The sequence below is a fragment of the Staurois parvus genome, unplaced genomic scaffold (genome assembly GCF_062004578.1).
Source record: "Staurois parvus isolate SC_StPar_1 unplaced genomic scaffold, SC_StPar_1.0 ptg001045l, whole genome shotgun sequence".
Classification (NCBI taxonomy): Eukaryota; Metazoa; Chordata; class Amphibia; order Anura; family Ranidae; genus Staurois; species Staurois parvus.
Genome location: NW_028318841.1, coordinates 7,063,845 through 7,083,293, shown reverse-complemented (window position 1 = coordinate 7,083,293; position 19,449 = coordinate 7,063,845). Strand labels below are relative to the sequence as shown.

At 39.4% G+C, this 19,449-nt stretch overlaps 1 protein-coding gene across 2 annotated transcripts in view; it reads left to right on the top strand.

Moving 5' to 3' along the window:
- HTR2C (5-hydroxytryptamine receptor 2C) overlaps nt 1-18,620 on the top strand; it is a 698,015-nt gene extending 679,395 nt beyond the window's left edge. For both annotated transcript variants that reach the window (XM_089657983.1, XM_089657982.1), the window contains one exon: nt 17,424-18,620. In XM_089657983.1, coding sequence (XP_089514109.1) covers nt 17,424-18,259 — 836 coding nt within the window. In that variant the 3' untranslated portion in view covers nt 18,260-18,620. The remainder of the gene's footprint in view (nt 1-17,423) is intronic.
- The last annotated feature ends 829 nt before the right edge of the window (nt 18,621-19,449 follow it).

The following is a 19,449-nucleotide window of genomic DNA, read 5'->3' as shown; positions in this document are numbered from 1 at the left end:
GCCATGTTCAGGCTCCTCCCCCCTCTCAGACCAGGAGCCTGAATTGAGGAGAATCTCCATAGGATCACTTGCTTGGCAAGGAGGAATAAATATGGTAAAGGTGTTAATATTACCGAAAATCCTATATAAACTACATATGTTACCAATATATCTGCAGGGAACGCATTTTAAAACCATCCAAAAAATTATATTGAGATATATATGGGGAAACAAAAAAACGAGAAGAGATAAATAAAAGGGGCGTCTAAATGTACTGGACTTTAAGAGATATTATCATTCCGTATTGCTATCACAAATATTTGATTGGATAAGGGAAGGGAAAAGTTGGGTTAAAATAGAAAATACATTAAGTGAGACACAATTAGATAGGATTATTTGGCTTCCACATCAGCACAGTATGTTGGCTAAAAACACAAGCACTTTCACACGGAATGTAATTAAGATATGGGATGTAATTAACAAATAAATGGGAGAGGAGTATGATTCACTGTTAATACCATTGGTGGGAACAAATTTTTTCCCACCAGGGAAAGAGGATATATTTGATAAATGGATTAAAAACAGGGATGCACAATTAAAAGATATACTGGAAAAAGGAGAAATATGCTCTTTTCAGGAGTTAAAAACAAAAAGGAATTGTTCTTTATGATAGATGGATGGCGATTTTTTCAATTAAAACATTTTGTCGCAATGTTCCCACAGCCACTTAGCACAATGGAGGATTTGAACCAGTTTGAACAATTGTTTAGTGCAAACAAGACACAGAAACACTTGGCGGATTTATAAGATCCTTACTGCAATAGCAGGATCTACCTCTCTGTTGTATATGGAAAAGTGGGAAACGGAACTTGGAATACTATTTAATGAACAGTAAAAAAAAAGAAAATATTTAGATTAACACAGGGGGTGGTAGACATGAAGGTGGTGGAAATTGATTATAAATGTTCAGCAAGATGGTATATCACACCTAATGTGGCACATAAGCAACAAGTAGAGACTTCACCTATGTGTTGGAGGGGGTGTGGGATTAAGGATACAATGGCACATATATGGTGGGATTGCCCCAAGATACAGGAGTACTGGGAAGAAATAACTCACCAAATACAGGAGATTCTGGGGATTAGTATCCTGAAGGATCCAGATATATGTTTATTCCATAAGACCGAACTCTCAGTGGAGAAGTATATGAATATGATAATATTCCATTTAATAAATGCAGCAAAGGGATTAATACCAACATTTTGGCAAGTTCAAGAGGCACCAAAAATAAAAGATTGGATAAGTAGGGTAGACTATATATATAGGATGGAGGAATTGTACCATATTGCAGAAGAAAAAATTGAGAAATTTAAAAGAACATGGGAAAAATGGAATGAGTTTAGAAGGTCAAATAGATATGCTGAGCTAGTAGGAATAGAGATTGAAGAGATGAATAATATCTAAAAGGGAAAACAAAAGAAAGAGGGAAAAGAAGGAAAGAAAGGGGAAAAGGAAAGAAAAATAATTAATAAAAACAAGAAAAAAAAATAGGGAAAAGAGAACTTTGAAGAATGGAAGGAGGAAATAGAAGTTACAGAGAGAAATGGGAGGGTGGTAAAGGGGATTGGGGGGTGGGGGGGATATGGAGGGTGGGTATTGGATTGGGGACAATATGTAGAGGAAAATGTGTTTTTTATTGATCAAGTAAAGTGATGATTTATTTATTGTAATGTTAAAACTAATAAAATATTAATAAAAAAAAAAAGAGCACACAAAGCTAATAACATTTTGAACAATGTTAGAGAACAGTAACCCAGATTCTTGATTTTTTTTTTTTAATCTTTTAAGAAGTAATCAAAGTCTAGATGCCAAGATTGAATTTAGGAGCTTTAGCATATATCAGTTACCCTAACGTTATCCTTGTGACTAATTTGCCCTCGTAAAATGTTTTATTTTTTTCTTAAGTATGGATCCATTTGGTACACTGTTTTAATAAAATAATTCACATCTTTAATGTAGGTTATCAGGTTCAATTTATACTGCATATACAGTGTATATATAGCATGTGTGTGTATATATACAAAATTAAAGGAAAACTTTTTATACAGAGTATAGCATCAAGTCAATTAAACTCCTGAGATATTGATCTGGTCAGTTAAGTAGCAGAGGGGTTGTTTAGTCAGTTTCAGCTGATTTGATGTTACTGAAATTAATAACACGTGGACTAGATGGGCAACAATGAGACAACCTCTAAAACAGGAATGGTTTTACAGGTGGAGACCAATGACATTTTTTTCCCTGCTCATCTTTTCTGACTGTTTTTCATTAGTTTTGGCTAGGGTCAGTGTCACTATTGGTAGCATGAAGCAATACCAGGACACTATAGAAGTTTCACAGGCGGTCCAACTCCTTCAGGATGTCACATCAATATGTGCCATTGCCAGAAGGTTGTCTCCAAGCACAGTCTCAAGAGCATGGAGGAGATTCCAGGAGACAGGCAGTTACTCTAGAAGAGCTGGACAGGGCCGTAGAAGGTACTTAACCCATCAGCAAGACCTGTATCTGCTCCTTTGTGCAAGGAGGAACAGGATTAGCACTGCTGGATCTTTACAAAATTACCTCCAGCAGGCCACTGGTGTGAATGGCTCTGATCAAACAATCAGAAACAGACTTCATGAGGGTCTTTTGAGGGCTCGAGTGGGCCCTGTGCTCACTGCCCAGCACCATAGAGCTCGATTGGCATGTGCCATTGAACACCAGAATTGGCAGGTCCACCACTGGTGCCCTATGCTTTTCACAGATGAGAGCAGGTTCACCCTGAGCACAAGTGACAGATGTGAAAGGGTCTGGAGAATCTGCACAGAATGTTATGCTGCCTGTAACATCATTCAGCATGATCGTTTTGGTGGTGGGTCAGTGATGGCCTGGGGAGGCATATCCATGGAGGGCCGCACAGACCTCTACAGGCTAGAAAATGGCATCCTGACTGCCATTAGGTATTGGGAGGAATTCCTTGGACCCATTATCAGACCCAACACTGGTGCAGTGGGTCCTGGGTTCCTCCTGGTGCACGACAATACCAGGCCTCATGTGGTAAGAGTATGCAGACAGTTCCTAGAGGATGAAGGATTGATACCACTGAATGGACCCCACGCTTGCCTGAGCTAAATCCAATAGAACACCTCTGGGACATCATGTTTCGGTCCATTCGCCGCTGCCAGGTTGCACCTCAGACTGTCCAGGATCTCAGTGATGCCCTGATCCAGATCTGGGAGGAAATACCCCAGGACACTATCCATCGTCTCATTAGGAGCATGCCCCGATGTTGTCAGGCATGCATGCAAGGACAAAACTTCAGCAAAATTGACTAGCCTGCTGCATAATTTTTTCACTTTGATTTTCGGGGTGTCTTTGAATTCAGTCCTCTGTAGGTTGATGATTTTCATTTCCATCAAATGATGGGGCAGTCCATATCAGTATAGATATCCAGCTTGAGATTTTTCCCCATTGAGGCCTGATGTGTTTTCAAAGTGTTCCTTAAATTTTTTCTGAGCAGTATATATATATATATATATATATATATATATATATATATGATAGAGAGAGAGAGAGCGAGAGAGAGACTATAAAGCTGCTGACATGCAACCCATTTCAGATATAGAGATACAGTCTTATCTCCTGAGTAAGTTAAGTGCTAATTGTAACAGCCTTTCCCACAGATGATCAATTTCACATTGAACCAGAACACTGGGGATCCAATTGTTTCTAACCTAATGATTTGTCTAAAGTGTTTTATTTGTTGTGTTCGCTGGCTTCCAACTTTCTTTTTCAGGCCTAGTGTTTATTATTGGATTTTGTAAATATACTTAGAATTGAGTTAATCCATCATAGAAGAAATACAAGGGATGCCATTACTGACTTTCTTTTGAAAATACTGGCTGCCTTTACTCCCACCCACATGACTCTTACGCTAGGCTGGATTATATCTATTGATCCCCCATACTGCTAGCCAACTCCAGGAAGGCATGCATACATATATGCACTTGGTCGGATCATAACATAGTGGCACTCTCTATCACTTTCATAGGTCTAGCACCTACCCCCTACGCCTGGAGATTAAACAATTCTATGCTTACAGATGTTAACTCTCGTCAGGAAGTAGTTACATCTATCCAAGAATACTTTCAGTTGAACGCCATTTCTGATATTTCCCCGTCTACTCTGTGGGTTGCCCATAAGGCGGTCCTAGGAGGCCGCCTTATATCCATGGCATCATCTAGAAACACCTTAGATTGTATACCCTTTGAGGGTTAGGGACTGATGTGATTGTATAATATATATGTAAAAGCGCTGCGTAAATTGACGGTGCTATATAAGTACCTGAAATAAATAAACAGGGAGCAGTGGAAACAAATTCAGTAACTTACCCAGAAATTAGAAACGCATTATAGAACTCATGTTGGCAATGCTTCTCTCTTTAACAAAAAGTTGATATCGCAAAAGCGGCTAGAACTGAATAATTTACTATCCCAGAAAACTGAAAAAGCTTTACGATGGTCTAAGGCCTTTTTCTTATTACGTAGTAACTCAGAGTCTACTATGTTTGCATGGAAACTGAACCATTCTATATGGCCCCCACATATATATAAGTTATGAACTAAAAATGGTACCATCTTCTCTTTACCTCATGAAGTCTTGGGTATTTTTGAACAATTTTATTCCACCCTATTAGCTCCCCCACAAACAACTTCCACCCCTCCAGATGGCTCATGGCTTGATTCTCTGCCCCTCCCTGTTCTCACACCCTCTCAGATATGCTCCCTTAATGCCCCATGTACCCTGGAGGATATAACCTGTGCGATTAGTGCGCTACGAACTTCCACAGCACCGGGCCCAGGTGGGTTTACGGCTAGTTATTATAAACATTTTGCCCCTGCGTTGGCCCCTTTTTTGCTGTCATTGTTCAATGATACTTTGCAGGGCGGGAAGCTTCCTGAGGAGATGCTGTTTGCTAACATGTCCCTACTACCTAAACCCCTAAACATCATCATCTACCTCAAAACTATAGACCCATCTCAGTGAGGAACAACAATCTTAAAATATTCAGCCGTATTTTGGCACATAGACTGGCCCCTATTATCTCCTCTTTGGTCTCACCTGACCAATCGGGTTTTATTCGGGATAGACTTATCACAGATAATATACGTCTCGCACTAAATGTTATTCAAGATGCTAACTTGCATTCTAAAGAAATGTTATTACTAAGCCTGGACATTAATAAGGCCTTCGATAGTGTCCTCTGGCCCTATATGTTCTCACTGTTGCAGAAGATGGGCTTCCACTATGAATTTCTGTCCGGTGTACATGCTTTGTATGCTTCCCCCCAAACAAGAATTAGACTCCCAGGCTGCAACTCGGAATTTTTCATGCTGGGCAGGGGCACCCGTCAGGGCTGTCCACTTTCACCCTTACTATTTGCGCTAATTTTGGAACCCTTGACGACTGCTATAAGAACACACCCAAACATCTCGGGGTATCACCTCTTGGTATCGCTACTAACCCATTAGTATCACTGCCAAAGTTATGCACATTATTGAATGAATTTGCATCCTGTAAATTTTACCAAATCAGTTGTTATGCCTATTAATGTTACTGGTTCCCTGGGTGCATCTCTCCGCGGATCTTTCCCGTTTCATTGGGCCACTGATCAGATCTCCTATCTGGTTGTCTATCTTACTCCCAGCTACTCAAGATTTTTTGCAGTCAATTACCCACCATGTGTGTCACCCCTTTCTAATAAAGATCTGGCATGGATACCCTATCTCATGTTTAGGCAAAGTCACGGCAGTGAAGATGAATGTTTTGCCAAAACTATTATACTTGTTTCGAGCACTCCCAGTCTCGGTCTCGAAAACTTTTCTAGATTGTTTTAAACGTGTGATAAATAATTTTATTTGGCATAAGAAACGTCCTCGTTTTACTTCATCAATCCTATACCAATCGCAAAGGGTGGGAGGCCTTGGTCTTCCCAATATCTGGCTCTATTACCTGTCGGCCCGCTTTGCACAGCTATCACAATGGGCGACTAATAACTCCCAAGTCCCTTGGATCAGATATGAATCTCAATCTATACGTCCGTTCTATTTACCGGGTATATTATGGACAAAAATTCACCCTCGCATGTTGTTGACCCATAATTCTATTGTTGCCCACTCATTGATGCTTTGGTCCCATTATAAATTTAAATTAAATCTTGTGTCTTCTGTCCCATCGGGTTCATCATTTTTTGGAGACCCGAGATTTATTATAGTGTTCTCGTCTCCACAGGTGTTTCGTTGGTGGTATGATCATTCCTTTCTCAGATAATCAGATTATCTGATTTTCAAAAACGAGGGTCTTATATCACTACTAGAGATGAGCGAATTATTCAAAAATTCGATTCGGCTGATTCGCCGAATTTGCGGCAGAAATTCGATTCGATGCGAATTTATTCGCTGCGAATTTAACTTATTAAAAGGGTTTCTAGGCTTCAGTAAGCCTTTATATTAGTGCAGAACACTGTACCTTTAATTTAAATGCCCTTGGAGTCTGCTGGGGAAGAGAAATAATACTGTCAGTCAGTATGACATGCAGATGAGTGCCGTCGATCTTAGAATCACCTCACACTTCACTCATTTGGGCAGTCACGGGGCACGACGAAGAAGATGAAGAAGAAGAAGAATGAAAAGAAGAAGAAGAAGAATGAAAAGAAGAATGAAAAGAAGAAGAAGAAGAATGAAAAGAAGAAGAAGAAGAATGAAAAGAAGAATGAAAAGAAGAAGAAGAAGAATGAAAAGAAGAAGAAGAAGAATGAAAAGAAGAAGAATGAAAAGAAGAATGAAAAGAAGAAGAAGAAGAATGAAAAGAAGAATGAAAAGAAGAAGAAGAAGAATGAAAAGAAGAAGAATGAAAAGAAGAATGAAAAGAAGAAGAATGAAAAGAAGAAGAAGAAGAATGAAAAGAAGAAGAAGAATGAAAAGAAGAAGAAGAAGAATGAAAAGAAGAAGAAGAAGAATGAAAAGAAGAAGAATGAAAAGAAGAATGAAAAGAAGAAGAAGAAGAATGAAAAGAAGAAGAAGAAGAATGAAAAGAAGAAGAAGAAGAAGAATGAAAAGAAGAATGAAAAGAAGAAGAATGAAAAGAAGAAGAAGAAGAATGAAAAGAAGAAGAAGAAGAATGAAAAGAAGAATGAAAAGAAGAAGAAGAAGAATGAAAAGAAGAATGAAAAGAAGAAGAAGAAGAATGAAAAGAAGAAGAAGAAGAATGAAAAGAAGAATGAAAAGAAGAAGAAGAAGAAGAATGAAAAGAAGAAGAAGTAGAATGAAAAGAAGAATGAAAAGAAGAAGAAGAAGAATGAAAAGAAGAAGAAGAGAATGAAAAGAAGAAGAAGAATGAAAAGAAGAAGAAGAATGAGAAGAAGAAGAAGAAGAAGTAGGATGAGGATGAAGAAGAAGAAGAAGAAGAAGGATGAGGATGAAGAAGAAGAAGAAGAAGTAGGATGAGGATGAAGAAGAAGAAGAAGAAGTAGGATGAGGATGAAGAAGAATTCCATTCCAGCAAAAAGTGTATCTGCAGAGAGCTTCGCTATTTCTGACAGTTCTCTGACAGTTCCTTCACATTTACAGCAGTTGAAACATTGTATCTATTTGTTTCCGAATAAAAACATCTGTATCCTAAATGGAAACAAATAGATACAATGTTTCAACCGTTGTAAATGTGAAGGAACTGTCAGAGAACTGTCAGAAATAGCGGAGCTCTCTGCAGGGACACTTTTTGCCGGCTGTAGAAGGGATGAAAATCGGCAGATCGGGAAAAATTCGATTCGCGCATCCGAAGTTTGCTAATATTCGGATTTGATGCGAATCAAATTTTTCCTAAAATTCGAAACGAATTCCACTTCGCCTGGTTCGATTCGCTCATCTCTAATCACTACACACACTTTTTGATATCCTGCTCCGGGAATACTATCACTATAGGCAAATAAGACATTTTTCCATACATATTTTGATCTGACACCTTCGTCCCCGATTACATTTTTCGAACGTATTAGCCGTGACTCTCCTAGGGGCAGGGGTCTTATTTTGGATTTTTCGGTAACTATCTATTCCTCACCCCCTTTATATAGACATAAATGGGAGACGGATAGTGGTCTCACTTTTTTCAAAGAGGACTGGGACTCCATGGTGGAAAATATACATAAGAGCTCTATATCTCTTTCTGTTTGGGAGACAGCCCTCAAAGTATTAACCCACTGGTATTATACCCCTTCTAGGCTGAGTGTCATGTTTCCAGGAACGTCTCACCTTTGTTTCCAGGGTTGTGGCCTAGCTGGTACCTTAGTGAAAATATTTTGGGCTTGCCCAAGCCTTTTGTTGGTATGTTGCAAAGTCTCTGAAGTGGCCTCTGCTGTTGCAGATGCCCCTGTGCATCTGTCTATGCAGTCTTGCCTGCTTGATCCCGCATCTCGGGAATACAGATGGGGGCTATGAAGCTATTCCATACTGTCTGTGTTTCTGTCCTGTGGGCCATTGCCCTGCATTGGAGATCGCCTACGGTGCCATTGCCCTCGGTTTTGCAGAGAGTTGATGCAGTGATGCTCATGCTGAGACTTCATTATATGTTACTGGATAGGATGCAGTTATTCGACAGAAAGTGGGAAGTTTGAAAAACTCATAGACATTTACTATCTGAATAATGAATACTTATGATTCAATTGATCGTGCATTTCTGTTGGTGCCATTATTGCTCTGCCTACCCTCTTATCTATCTTGCTCATACACTTAATTTTTATGCCTCACATGATTGTACCCTTTTGGAATGTATATTACAGATGTGCCTTGTTTCTGTTTTATATTTTACTTGATGCTGTAATGTTGTTTTTGCAGCCTAATTCATAAGAAAATAATTAAATAGTTTGTAAACAAAAAAGAAAATACTGGCTGCCTAGAGAACATGTTGAACACTTTTTCTTCTGAATCACTGAACTAGAAAAATGTTTATAAGTAAGGTAAACCAGAGAAAAGTCAGTTATAAGTGATCCAGATCAGTGACTTAAAGCATGGGAGCTAGAAAGTCAGTGGGAAACACAGTCTGCTACCATTTTCAGAATGTTTGTCATGATCTGCCAGTATAGACCTTACCTTTAACTTCAAGCTGCCCCATGGTCACCCAACAAGTACTTGTGAATGCAAACTAAAGTAGGTGTCTGGACAGCAGAAGAGGTGGCTGCATAAAACAGGTACTAAGGTGGGCGGAATACAAGCCTTTACTAATAGTGGGCAGCTTGAAAGTTGTCTATCCTGGTAGTAGGAATGACAGGTGAACCATACTGGGCTGATTATAGATGACTATAGCATAACTAAGTGTTGCAGAATATAGCAGAACTATTTCATACTGTGGCTGGATTAGATGTAGCAGATTGTAGCAGGGCTGTAATGGACTGTAGCAGAACCGAGTGTTGCAGGCTATAGCAGAACTGTTTCATACTGGGGCAGCACAGTGGCTAAATGGTTAGTACTTCCGCCTGGCAATACTAGGGTCATTGGTTCAAATCCCAGCCACGGCACCACCTGCCTGGAGTTTGCATGTTCTCCCTGTGACTGCGTGGGTTTACTCAGGGTACTCCAGTTTCCTCCCACACTCCAAAGACATGCTGGTAGGTTCATTGGCTCCTGTCTAAATTGGCCCTAGTATGTGTATGTATGGATGTGAGTTAGGGACTTTAGATTGTACACCCCTTGAGGGTTAGAGACTGATGTGAATGTACAATATAAATGTAAAGCGCTGCGTAAATTGATGGCGCTATATAAGTACTTGAAATAAATAAATAATACTGTGACTAGACTGGATGTAGCAGACTGTAGAGGGGCTGTAGTGGACTCACTGCAGCAGACAGTGGCAAGGCTAACTGTAGTAGACTGTAGCTGGATTTGACTATAACAGACAGTGGCAGGGCAGACTGGAGCAGTCCTTTGGTGTACACAGACCAGGCAAAAACAAACAAAATTCTTGAGCGGCTACAGAGTGCACCACTCTTGCCTAAATACATTTTTTAGGCCCCATGACACATCATATTGTGAAGCCAGGACACCATAGGCAGTATTCAGAAATGTTCACAATGGCAGAAAACAGACAACAAGGTGCCGATACTGAAGCAAGGAAAGTAAGTGACTCTGACAAGGTCACTAAATCCTCTTTTCCTCTGTCATTCAAGGTTATTTTACTTTACATAAAAAGGTGGACATTTTGTTATGCTGACAAGCATTGAAATGGTATTGCATTGAAAGATCATTTATTAGGGTTAGGCTCACACTAGAGCAGCTAAACTGTGGCTTCCATGCTTTCAGGAGGCAATCCTACTGCCTCTTTAATGCCTGTTTCTTTTTTTTTCCTTTGTTGAGTGGTAATTTTGATTGGGACTAACACACTGCAGCCATTTGGTTGCAGCATGAGCCCATTGACTTGAATGGGAGAGTTTCATGGATACTTACACCTGTCCACTTGACAAGTCACGTTACATTTTGCTGTGGCTGCAACAGAAAGCATTGTGGATGTGGCAAGTGTACAACCTCCTCTGACTGTATGCTAGGTTTTAGGTGGGTGGTCGAGGGGTCGTAAAACCACAGCTAAACTGTCTGTTTTTACTGGGCGTCTGGTCACCCATGGTCACTGCCATTCCACTGAGACAGTCTTTTTTCCCAGTAAGCAGTGCTTTTTTTCAGCTGGAACTTGGTGGAATTCAGTTCCACCACCTCTGGCTCAGGCTTTATACTTCCTGCTCACCAATATCACTTGTAAACATGAAAGTCTGGCTTCCGTGTTTACAAGTGACAAGATCTGATCGTCTGAGAGACTCCCACTGAGTGCAGGATGGGGACAAGGGAGACGCGGGTGCCTAGGGTGCAGTGCAGATGCTGACACCCTCACTGGATGATCTCCCTGCAAATGAGGCAGTGCCACCTACAGTGTGCAGGGAGGTACTGGAGCTGGCTGGGTGTTTTAGCTTATTACAGCAACAACATGTTGGAGCTTTTAAGAGTGGGAGGGTGGTGGTAGTGGAGGGGAGGTTGCATGTACAGGACAGAGCTTCACATAGTGCATCGTTGAACTGTGCACTCTGTGTAACCCCCCCCCCCCAAACTCTTCATTGTGTACATAATACACTTGTGGTGTAATGCAGCTTGGAGGGTGTGTGGTGGGGAAGGGGGTTTCGGGGGGTTGTGGTTGAGTTCCTGCACCTATTTTCTGAGAAAAAAGGTCCTGCCAGTAAGTATACATTTATCCTTCAATTGATACCCCTGCCATTCCCCAAGGACTCATACTCCTGTATCCCCAATCCTGGAAGAGCCATACTGTGTGGACCACAGGGAACCATAAAACCACAGCTGGAAACTATCTTATTTGGTCCCGAAGACTTTTGAGCATGCATCCCTTTCATTCCCAAAGAGAGCCCATTTATCATGTCACCCATTGATATAAAGCACAACAGATCTGACCAAATAGTGAACAGGGGAATATAAGATATGTTCCTGGGAGGGGGGCAAAGTCATACCCACATAAGAAAATAAATCTGAAATAAAATGACATTGGGACAGAACAATGAAGCCGAGTAAAATTCTTTAAAAACATCCAATATCGTTGAACCCATTTGTCAGAAGTGGTGCTAAAATCACTTGTCTAAAATATCTATTTTTTGAGCTGCATGTTTGTCAGTTGTAAACTTTAAGTTGAACATTCAGTATGGAAAATTAATGTGTAGAAAGTTGCACAGTGTTTTTCAACTGGCCAAGCTTATTATCTAACTCTTGAATCTATCCCTCACCCTGAGGAAAATTGTCATAATGGAATAAATGCACATTTTTTGTGTACTATTACATCTACTCTTTTCATCCTGTATTTATCTAATTTATAATACACTGGATTAGTCTGCCTTTTCAATGTTCTGTTGTTTTAATTACTTCACATTTATGTTGTGAAGCAATTAAACTTAGTCGACAGATTACAATGGTAAACAATAAAATGGTTATTGATTGCAATATAAATTAACCATGCATACAATAATAAGCATTAAATGGAAAAATAAATTCCTTTGCTATCAGAAAATGTATCTCATATAATTATACATGTGGTCTTTCTATGGATGAATGCCCCTCTGTGTGTTGAGAACCTTTTTCACGTACACATATCATGCAACATAATGGCTATGTTTTGACCGTGTAATATGTGTATCAGTTCACAAAGCTCCATTCACAAAGTGGTATCAACCACGACTCGCCTGCGAGTATCCCGCTGACCTTAGATGAGTCATAGTTGTTAAGGATGCTGCAACCGCCCCGCACCTTAACAACCAGCTATTTACTAGTTGTTAAGGATGACAACTGCTGCTTGCTCCTTAACATCCAGCTAAAATAAATTCTTTAACTATCACATGTGTGGACACCTATTTAATTACCACCTGCATTTATTTATTTCATTTAGTGAATTGACTTTAACACTGTTTTATGCAGTATTTACCAAACGTTTTTGCTTTCTGAGCAAATACCGCATAAATGGATAGTCGATTGACATTTTCATCAGTGTTTGCAATATTTGGGAAAAAATGTTTGAGATCGCTTAATCACTGTATGCGATCTGGTTTAGTGAACGGAGCGCAATGTCACCTATATTTCACATTGTACATTACTTACAATTATGTTCATCTGGATTAAAATGGTAATATTTAATTACTTTGCTGAAAATATCAATATGTCATCAATTGGTTAAACCTTAGACTTTTTTCTAAAGTTCAGCTTCAGCCAGTTACATTTTGATTAAAATAGGAAAGAATTAGAACCTCTGCCAGGTTTTTGATGATGTCTTTAGTCTTGTTGGGAAGATTTAATCCTAGTACTCATGATGAGCATATCGAATGAATGACCATCTGTTTTTTTTTTGCATGCTAGTCTCATATCAAAAATGAATAGGTTACTAAAGTTACGAAAATTTTTGTAAGACAGAATACAACTTTGGAAGTGATGTAATGTATTGTATTGTAATGTATTCTTTTGTTTCCGAGAATTCACAATCTTATTTTTTTCGTACAAATAATATACTAATTACACGAAGATCGTTTGTTCCTTTATCTTACGAGAAAATTTTCGTGCTTGTCCCTTTGGATATTTTCCCATGAACTGTTGTGATTGGCTCTTGAAAGTTGTGTACTAACGATTAGATTATCTGACGATCGCTCTGAAAGCTGTTTTTTTTGTCTGATTTTCTCATCGTGTATATTAGACATTGCTCTTACTTCCTATACCATTGACATCTTGAGGGGGGATTTCCTAAACTAAAACACACAGAATCTGGTGCAGCCCTGCATTGTATCAAATCAGCTTCCAGGTTTTACTGTCACAGCTTAATTGAACAAGCTGAAGTTAGAATCTGATTGGTTACTATGTACAGCTGCACCCAATTCTGTGTGCTCAAGCTTTAATAACCGCCAATTTATAATTATAAATCAGTTGCTGCACCTGCAGGGGTCTAATAAAGAAATTGGCAAGGTCTGCATCATTTTAGACTTGATTTCCCTTTGGGAGTATCTCACCAAAAACGACATTTTTGTTGCTGGGGATGCCAAAAATCTGACTTGTATCTCAGTGCAGACTTCTGCGAAAATCAGTAATCCAATCACACAAGCAGGAAATTACATTTTCAGGGGGCGTACTGTACACCATCTGTGCACAGAACACATCCAGGTAGCATTGCATTTTACAGAAAATTACACTACTGCAGATTGAAAAGTAAAGGTCACGTTAAATAACATTCAGTTGCAATATGACTTGAGTCGCAATTGTATATGCTATATATTTTTTTATTATTTGCTATTTTTTTCCCTTGAAAGTGGAGTTACCCTTTAAATTTACATATGTCTGAACTACCCCACACCTCCTGCACTAAGAGGTCTGAGTCACTATTTAAGCATAGTGGCAGCAACAACAAATTGTTCAAATTACTGGTAGCCGACCAAAGGGCACAGACTAATATTGCATGCATTCAAATGCCCTCTGGAGAGCTGTCCTCAGACCTAGCGGTTATCAATGCTTAATTTTTGAAATATTATAGCCTCTGGTATGCATCTGTGCCCCCCCCCCCCCCCACAGCACAGAGGCTCTAGAACCATTTGTCTCATTTCCTCTTATCCCTCTGCTGTTAAGGGAGAATAGGGCCTTATTGGATGCAGACATTTCTACAGAGGAGATTGACAAATAAATAAGGCCTTTCTCTCCTAATAAATCCCAGGACCAGATGAGTTCCCAGAGGAGTGTTGTATGGTTAGTACTGAACTCTTGGTCCCTGGGTTACACTCTTTGTATAAACACTGCCAAAAACTTCTACTATCCCCACCTCTATGTTGGATTAAAACATAATACTATTACACAAATTGGGCAAAGTTCCAACAGGTCATATAAACCAATTGCACTTTTAAACATGGATTTAAAAATTCAAACCAAGGTGTTAGCCATCCATTTATCCCAAGATATTGCTTCATTGGTAAATATTGATATGGTGGATTTTATGCCCCAAAATGCTACAGACACAAATCTCCAGAGACTTTTATCCCATTTACAGATCTCTCAGGGAAACTGAGGAGCAAGGGCAATAGTTTCCCTAGATATTGAAATGGTCTTCGACTCCTTCAATTGAAAATTTCTGGGGCGTGTACTTTGTCATATGGAGTTTGGGCAGAAATGTTTACTTTGGATTGCTATACTTTATGGCCGACCTAGAGCAACTTTACTCTCTCTCCATATTTCCAAATTTACAGGGACACTAGACAGTTTATTGCCTAGACACTTTATTGTCTTTTTTATTTGCCTTGATGATGGAGCATATTGCAATTGTACTTTGATCCTCAAATGAAGTGAAGGCCTTGGAGGTGGGCAGTATCTGGGAATGTTTAGACTTTTTTGAATGATCCGGGTCCCTAACTACAGGCGGTGCTTTGGATCCTTGGTGATTTTGCCTACAATTCTGGTCTGAAGGTCAACTGTCCTCTCAGATACTAGGAGAATAATGTGTGCAAACCTGAATCTCCCTTTACAATGGGTATCCAGAGTGACCTACTTAGGGGTACAAATTACAGGTAAGGTTTCCAACTACATGGCCCTGAAAATTGTATCCCTTCTTGAAATGTTAAAACAAAAATTTGAGACTTGGAAAAACTAACCTCTTAAACATTAAGATCCTACCAGTCTTTTTAAACTTGTGAGACATGCACTGACCTGGGTACCTTATTCCTATTTCAAAAAGATTATAGGGCTGTTTAGTTCCCTCCTTTGGCTGTAATTTCACCCTCAGATAGCGATCAGGGAATGAAAGGGGGTTGTGGGTTAGAGGGGCTTGGTGCTTCCTGACCTCTATAAGTGTTATTTGGCAGGGCAAATGGTCTTTGCTCATAGGTGCTTTGTCGGAGATGATGGTGACACTCCTACAGCATTGAAAGCTGCACTGGGGTCATATGATGGTCTAAAATGCCTCCTTTATGGGGGGGCCTCAGGGACCTCATGCCACCACTGGCTTAATGAAAACTGTAAGAGCTTGGGTCATGCCCACAAACCTTTATCTGAGATGGGGAATAGGGTATCACCCTTTTTGCCTTTGTGCCTAACCCTCAATATCCTCATTTAATGGTGATCCTTGATCCAGCACTCGAATATGTTATGTCCAAAGGTAAATGAATGGTGTTTGATCAGCTTAAAGACACATTTGTGTTTCCCAATTGGTACTTTTTTAGGTACTTGCAATTATGTCATGCCTTTGTGTCACAGTTTAACTCATTCATTTTGGTGACTCAGCCCACACCAATAGAAAAGTTAGTGTTGATTCATTGGTGAAATCATTGTCTGAAGTGTACAAAGAATTGTTTCCAATCAGACCCCCTTTAATTGAGCATTGCAGGAAAAATGGTTGGCCAATGTACCTGATGTTACAGGGGGGTGATTGGGATGATATGTGGGGCTACCCATTTCAACATATTTTGTGAGAGATCACCTGATCCAGTAAAAATTATTATTCCCCTGTCAAATTAGTGTCAATTTACCAGTCCCTTACAGCAGAATGCTAGGGATGTACTTTCTCCCCATCCAATTTCTCTCATGTCTTTTGGCATTGTCCCTTTATCCAACAATATTGAAAAGAAGTCACCCATGTTATAATGAAGCTCTGCCAGTTCCGTTGATCAACCCAGTTTGTTTGCTGGGTCTGGTGAAGAGGCTTGCCGTCATGGTAGCCCATAGAACTTTATTGAGCATACTAATGTTTTTTGCCCAGAAAGCTATCAGTCCTGTTACATTGGAAGAAATCCATAGCTTCCGCGTTACAGTTTTGGAAAGAACTTGTAATTGCCTTATTACCATTCTATAAAGCCACATATTTGAATCGGGGCTGTCCATAAAATTTTAAAAAGTCTGGGGTAGTTGGATATCTACATCTGAGACAAATGGTTAGTCCCACTTTTTGTACCATATCTGTTTGAGTGTAGAGCCTGGTTGAGTAGTGCTATGTGATTTGGAGGGACCAATACTTGTCTCTGTTCCTCTGACAAGTAACAAGATATAACTCTGACTTTTGAAGGTTTCATGTTGCTATTAGGACCCTTTCACATGAGATGACTAATTGGGTCCACCTATCCATTTTTCAGGTGAACCCAATTGGACCCTTAATTGTCCTTTATGCATGTGCCCGTTTACACCAGCCTACATCCAACCTAATCTCCTAAAAATAGACAGATGGAGATCCGTTGCCCTTCTTTTTTAGCGAAGCAGAACAGATGGCAGTCGGGGGTAAATGGACAAGAGGTTCATTTAAATCCAACCGCCTATAGAAGAGAGAAGGCTGTGTCTGTATCTGCTCTGCATAAGCGGAGTGGACATGGACCAGCCATCCACTTGCTTATTGAGGTTCAGTAGACAGATCCCCCTCTGAGCAACTGGACTCATAGCAGTGTCTGCCCCATGTGGAAGGGGCCTTGCATAAATGGGAAATGTATTTTCTTGGCATTAAGAGAGTGATGTTATGGTGTTGTGAATATGTTTATCATTGTATGTTATGATGGTTGCTGGTACACACTACTTTAATTATGAGTGGGAATAATATTGCACAGAGAAGTGTGGGTGCAGAGTGGGTATTGTTTATGGCAGTTGGGTCCTAAATGACTCATGTTACTGTCAATTGGTTCCATTTTTCTATTTTTATTTGTATTCTTCTTTTTCATTCTTACATTGTAACATTTAATAAAAAAGAATTTTCAATGAAAAAAAAGAATAATGCTTAAGTTTACCAGCAAGGGAATACTCATAGTATTTGAATGGCTCGGTATACTATTCTAAAAATTCTAAGAACTTATAAAATGTTTTGGTTTTTTTCAGGTATTTCAATGCCTATTCCAGTGATTGGTCTTCAGGATGACTCCAGAGTGTTTGTGAATGGGAGCTGTGTATTAAATGATGAGAATTTTGTACTGCTTGGATCTTTTGTGGCATTTTTTATCCCGCTGATCATCATGGTATTTACTTACTGCCTGACCATTCAGGTGCTTCAGAGACAAGCTACTGTGTTCATGTATGAGGAAGTTCCAAAGCAGAGAAAGAACAGCTTAAGTGGTCTAAAGAAAGACAACAACACCGAAAACATTTCAATGATTCAAAATCATGAGGCTACTTCTCACATGAACTCTCCAGTGAATAAAGAGGGAGCTCTGTTTCGAAAGGGGACTATGCAGTCAATTAACAATGAGCGCAGAGCTTCCAAAGTCCTTGGAATAGTATTCTTCTTGTTTCTTATCATGTGGTGTCCATTCTTTATCACAAACATCATGTCTGTACTTTGCAAAGAGGCCTGTGATAAGGACCTCATGGTGGAACTCTTGAATGTATTTGTTTGGGTTGGTTATGTGTCCTCAGGAATCAACCCACTAGTCTACACACTTTTCAACCGAACATATCGAAGAGCTTTTTCCAACTACATCCGTTGTCAGTATCACAGTAGCAGAAAGACGATGCTGCAACAAAACCAGTGTCATCATAACCCAGCATCAACTGCCATGTATGGCAAGGACCTTAATTTAAATCATTATAGAAATGGTAATGAACTAACTAGCATGGACTTAGATGAGACAGAGGAGGCTATTGAAATGCAGCCTGGGACTTCTGAATTATCGTTAAACAGTTCTAATATTGTAAGTGAACGAGTTAGCTGTGTTTAAAAAAAAAAATGGTCCAATGGACTTTCACTACTTAGGTCAGTTTCAAATATTTGTGTAAAAGAAATGTATGTCATGTCAGACAATAATGTAAATATTTGTTAATTATTGGAGGCCATTTTTTAATCACCCTCTGCAGTCTAGTGCTTCAGTCCAATTATTTATGTCAAGGTAAATTCCCATTATTTTAGGCAACATAACTGTTATTTTGGTTCCAAGGCTGGCAGAATATGATGGCTTTATATAACATGCATGAACAAAAATTTTGCTCTAAATATGTCATTGGATGACATGTAAAACATAATAAATTTGCTGCACATGCAAATATTGATGCATTAAAAAGTACATATATTTTATAATGCTACCAATGTTCACAATTTGTTTCCTTAACTTCTCCTTTTGTTTCATGATTTGGCAAAACATTACTACATAAAAAGCATCAAATCAGCAATTAAAGTGTATGTATAGCCATTTTTTTTACTGTTTTGAATAACATGGGGAAAGGTTAAATCTCAAGTCAGGTTATTTTTTTCTGTCTGTGTATTGAGGAAGAGATTTCCCTTCACATCCTGTCCCATAGATACAACATTAAGTGAGAGGTAATCTCTGTAAGGTAACAGGAATTACCCTTTTGGATATTTGTCACCCGAACAGGTGTCCCCACTGTAAGATTTTCCCCTCACCTCATGTTTTGGTGACAACTCTAACATTTCAAATTTACCATTACCTCCTGTCTGGATGACACTGTCACAAGGCCAAATAGAGAGGGTGAATCTCCCCAGTAAGGACTCAGGCAGAAAAAAAAGGAAAAAATGGAAGTGGTTTTAAACTCACATTGTGCTATCCAAAACTAAGGAAGAAATACGTTTTGGCTATACAGTCTTTGAAGGTTCTCATTTATCCAGGCCATGGTATAGCTATTAATAGTAAGCCTGGGTTCACACTTGTGTGGTGTGGGACAAAGTATGTGATTTGGATAGGAAATACACTGCATTCCTATTCAAATCACAATTCTTTGCAGTGCCATTCAAGCCCATTCATTTTGTATGAGCTCAAATCGCATTGCACACGCACAAAAAAGGTGCAGGCATCTGGGTTCTTTGCCGCAACAGAAACAGATCGCATGGGTGTTCACACCCATGTGATCCGATTCAGGCAATTTGCACAGTGTTTTGCGACATGTTTTGGGGTTT